Source organism: Solanum tuberosum, unplaced genomic scaffold (genome assembly GCF_000226075.1).
Source record: "Solanum tuberosum cultivar DM 1-3 516 R44 unplaced genomic scaffold, SolTub_3.0 scf00714, whole genome shotgun sequence".
Classification (NCBI taxonomy): domain Eukaryota; kingdom Viridiplantae; phylum Streptophyta; class Magnoliopsida; order Solanales; family Solanaceae; genus Solanum; species Solanum tuberosum.
This window is the reverse complement of record NW_006239627.1, coordinates 62,847-67,732: the sequence shown is the minus strand read 5'-3', so window position 1 is coordinate 67,732 and position 4,886 is coordinate 62,847. Positions and strand designations below refer to the sequence as shown.

General features: G+C 36.1%; 1 protein-coding gene across 1 annotated transcript; it reads right to left on the bottom strand.

The window, feature by feature from the left end:
• Nucleotides 1-1,364: 1,364 nt before the first annotated feature.
• LOC107058934 (uncharacterized mitochondrial protein AtMg00810-like) lies at nucleotides 1,365-2,387 on the bottom strand. Its single transcript, XM_015305192.1, has 2 exons — nucleotides 1,975-2,387; nucleotides 1,365-1,473 (listed from the first exon to the last, which is right to left on the bottom strand). The coding sequence occupies exons 1-2, from the start codon at nucleotides 2,385-2,387 to the stop codon at nucleotides 1,365-1,367; spliced, it is 522 nt and encodes a 173-aa protein (XP_015160678.1).
• Nucleotides 2,388-4,886: the final 2,499 nt, after the last annotated feature.

The window sequence follows — 4,886 nt, the reverse complement described above, 5'->3', positions numbered from 1 at the left end:
GATAATGTGTAGATTTGGTCAGCAGAGTGGGTTGGATATGGGGATTAGAGAAAATAGTGAAGATGATTTGTTGTCCCACTTGCTCTGAGCTTTGATCAAACTGCATGTGATATGTTTTTGCAAACAATTTATATTTAACTACTATAACAATTTCTATTCACTACTGGTATCCAAGGAACATTCATCAAGTATAATTAGCTACAAACTATAATTGATATGAAATATTTGTTGCATTAAAAAAAAGTGAATTTATCATATATATACTTTTCCTTTGTTTCCTTTACTTCTATCACATTTCATGACTATCCGAGGATTATATTGCAAATTGACTGATAGTTTAAGATGTATTTTTTTTAAAATATAACGTGACTACTATTATGGTGCGACGTGGGGGTTGGGATATGGTGGTGGGGTGTGGAACAACTTGCTAGAAATGAGATATAGGGAGATTTTCGATATGTTTTGTCAAATTTTTTTGAGGAAAACATGTTTTAAAAAGATACCTATTTTTATTTTTTTAGACTTTCTTGGTCATGCGACTTGTTTTGTATAATTTACCTTTCCAAAGGTGGATCTAATTAAGATTTCTAAAACATGAATACACTATTAAAGAAAGAAAATAAAAATGTATTTATCGGGAAAAAATATCCTTACTCATTTGCATAAATAACTTAGTATTCAATCAGGTGTACCAAAAGGTATCAGCTTAATTCTACCGAATATGTACACAACATATCTTGTTTAGCTAGTGAAGAGATTGTGGATTCATGTGCGCACAAAAATTTCTATATTGAATTCGCATTTGCTTCTCTATATAATTTACGAGCTATTACACATAATTTATCTTATACACGTACACTCAAATAATAACGATTGCGAACTTTCTAGCCAACGAAAAAAATTATTTCCTCCATGCTAAAAACAGTAGCCTAAACTAATGAATCTTTAATTTACTCACTTACTTGTAATGGAAATATTTACCTACCTTTATTATTTACATTAAATTAAACAATTTAAACTCATTTATTTATGATTAAGTGATAAATGTTTATATGTATTTCACATATCTCATTCATTTGTTGTAGGTAACGACTAATAAGTGTGGAAATCTTCCGTCTAGGATTAGAGAAATCAAGGATTGTATTGATGATTATAATATTGAGTTACAAGCTCCTTATATAGGAGAAGAGTCCTATTCTAGTTATACTAGGAAACTACTACAACACAATTATTACATGAGTAGTAAGTATTGTATTATAACTCAAATACCTTATCCTAGTCGACTGATGCAATATACAGTAGCTTAGTCGTACATAACTTAGGATTTAGTAGTCTAGTCCTAGTATGACTCTAACTCTAACTCGTCAGCCTGATTCAATGGACCTGTTCCTTCGACATGTTCCATCAGTCTTCAAGCTTCCTTCAACACTTCCCCTCAAGCTAGTGAGTGGAGGAACTGTAACTCCTAGCTTGCTGCAAAAACCAGAGAAAACCTATTTTGTTACGGCTTTGGTATGAATATCAGCTAGATGATCCTTAGACTGCATAAACTGAGTAAGAAGTTGTCCCCTGACCACTTTTTCACGAACAAAATGATAGTTCATTTCAACATGTTTGGTTCGAGCATGCATAACTGGATTAACCGTCATGTACAAGCAACTCATGTTATCACAGTACAACGTAGGAACAGATCGAAGGAACACTCCAAGGTCATGAAGAAGATACAAAATCTAAGTCATTTCTGCAGCAGTGGAGGCTAGTGCTCTATACTCAGCTTCAACACTCGATCGGGCTACTGTAGTTTGTTTCTTGGAGGTCCAAGAGATACAATTTGCACCTAGGTAGATGTTATAGCCTGTAGTTGATCTCCTAGTGGTGGTACAACCTCCCCAATCAGCATCTGAGTAGCCATACAACCTACATGGAGACTATGAAATAATTCTGAGTCCAAAGTGTGGAGTACCTTTGATGTACCTGAGAATCCTTTTTACCCCTTGAAGATGTTCAGTGTTTGGACTTCGCATAAACTGGCTTGCTAAATTCACAGCATGAGTGATATCAGGTCTTGTGAGGGTCAAATACTGAAGGCTCCCTACTATCATTCTGTACAAGGAGGCATCTACAAGACTTCCCACAACTTCATTCAAACCATGCTTCTGAGCCAAATGAATGGCAACAGCCTTGGACAAAGTCATCTCTGTCTTGGCCAGCAACTCAGCAGCATACTTGCTTTGATTCAAGTGAATTCCTCCTTCGAAATACTTCACCTCAACTTTTAGAAAGAAGTGTAAAGGGCCAAGATCTTTCATAGCAAACTCCTTCTCAAGTTGGAGAACCAACATTGAGACATGAGATGGATTACTTCCTGTGACAATAATATCATCCATATATAACAAGAGAAATATTTTGCCTTTTTGAGTTCGCAAAATAAACAAGGAAGGGTCAGCCTTACTACAAATGAAACAAATGTGTAAGATATGCATGATAAACTTGTCAAACCAGGCTCTTGGTGCTTGTTTAAGACCATACAATACCTTTTTAAGTAGACACACATGCTGAGGATATTGGGGATCAACAAAACCAGGAGGTTGACTCATGTACACTACCTCTTGTAGGAAGCCATGGAGAAGGCATTTTTGACATCTAATTGTCCAACTTCCCCTTTGAACTGACAACAATGGATAGAACCACCCTAATAGTTGTGGCTTTAACCACATGACTAAATGTTTCATCAAAATCTATCACTTCAAGCTGCGAGAATCCCTTTGCCACAAGTCTGGCCTTGTATTTATCTACTGTCCCATCAACTTTTAACTCTGTCTTGAACACCCATTTTGAGCCAACCAAATTTATACCAAGAGATTTGGGCACCAAAATCCATCTCTTGTTAGTATGCAAAGCATCAATTTCTTCATGCATTGTTGCAAGCCAATGAGGTGACCTTAGTGCTTCTTTAGTAGTACTTGGTTTTCTCAAAAATTTTGTGCTGCTGCAAGCAACAAGTGACAAGTGATGTTCCTTCGCCTTGTGCCTAGTGATTATATGATGCCCTTGTGGTGCAGGAAGTACCTCAACTGGTACATCAACCAAAATAGTTGAATGGAGTGTAGCATTGTCAGATTGATAGTCAACTGGTACATCAACTAAAGTAGTTGTTTGATGATGCTCATTGGCTGGACCTGTAAGTACAACCTGTTCCTCACTGCTACTAGCAGATCCAAAATCTACAGGTGGAGTTTCAATACTACTGTATAAATCATCACATTCAACCTGTTCCTCAGCATCTGATCCTTCGCCTGAGAAGTCAATAGTACTCTCATCATCAAGAAGTATATGAGTTATAGCAGCATTATCACTAGTAATGTGTGGACTAACAGCCTGTACTTTCCCTGAATCAGACTTATCATGTGCCTGCAATTTAGAAAAAGATTCAACAAAAGTAGCAAGGTAAGGTGAGACATCAACGTTAGTCTGAGATTGCTTTGGAGACGCATAGGGTAATGTGTTTTCATCAAACACAACATGTTTGGATATGAAAACCCTTCTTGTAGGGAGATGATAACATCTATACCCTTTGTGTAAGCTGTTGTACCCTATGAACACACAATGGTAGGTCTTTGGACTGAATTTGTTGCTACCCTTGATAGATGGAAAACATCTACAACCAAACACTTTTAGGCTGTTGTTGTTGTAATCAAGTTGTTCCCCATACAACTTAACAAATGGAGTCACCATCTTTAGAACTGAGGAGGACAGTTTATTGATGAGAAATACTGCAGTGAGGAAAGCCTCAACCCAAAGAAACAAAGGTAGATTAGCATGAAGTAGTAGAGTTAAGCCAGTCTCTACAATATGCCTATGTTTTCTCTCTGCAACTCCATTTTGTTCAGGTGTGTTAGGACATGAAATATGTCACACGATGCCACAATCTTCCAAATGCTTAATGAAGTCTGTTTGGATAAACTCACCACCTTCATCACACTTGAAAATCTTAATTTCTTTAGAAAATTGTTTTTCCACCATTTTCTGGAATTTTATAAAGACCTCAAAGAATTCAGATTTCTTTTCCAGTGGATAAATCCATGTATATCTTATGTGATCATCAACAAAAACAACATAATATTTCATATGTTGGGAAGATTCGACAGGAGCAAGTCCCCATAAATCACAATGTATTTTCAATAAAGGTTCTTTCTCAATTTTATTTCTCAAACCAAATGGAAGTTTACAACTTTTTCCCAACTGACAATTGGAACAAACAATAGGCATTTTATTCCAACTACTAATATTGATGCAACAATTACTATTCAAAACTTTTAAAGACTTCAAACTAGGGTGTTCTAATCTAGTATGCCACATGTTATCTGACGTGTTCCAATTGTGTGTAGCAGTCAAAGCATAGAGATTGTTATCTTCCAAAGCGTAAAGTCTATTCCTTTTAGTTCCTTTGGCCAGCAGTGTCCTTGTTTTCTTGTCCTTTACAATAAAGTTAGTTTTATCAAATTCAAGAGTGCAACAATTATCCTTTGCAAGCTTACTAACTGAGAGTAGATTTTTATTAATCTTAGGGACTACAAGAACTTCTTTTAACTTTAGACCTGATCCAAATATGTTTCCAACATGTGTTATATCTAACTTTGATCCATTCCCAATAATGATTTTATCTGGTCTATTGCAGTGTTTAAGATCAGTTAGGATACCTGAGTTATGTGTCCTATGGCTACCTGCTCCTGAGTCCACATACAAGGTGTCATCAGTAGTGTTTTGTAGATTAGAAGCAGTCAATGCTTGTGATAGCTCATCTGCGGCTTGGTAAGAGTAATCCCACCTATAAAAACACTTAAAAGCAGTATGGTTATTCCTACCACAGATTTTACACGTATCAA

Coding starts and splice junctions, on each gene's coding strand:
- LOC107058934 (XM_015305192.1), bottom strand. CDS start 2,387: ATGGATGATATTATTGTCACAGGAAGTAATCCATCTCATGTCTCAATG. Junction 1,474..1,974: donor GGGGTAAAAAGGATTCTCAG/GTACATCAAAGG, acceptor TGGTTTTTGCAG/CAAGCTAGGAGTTACAGTTC.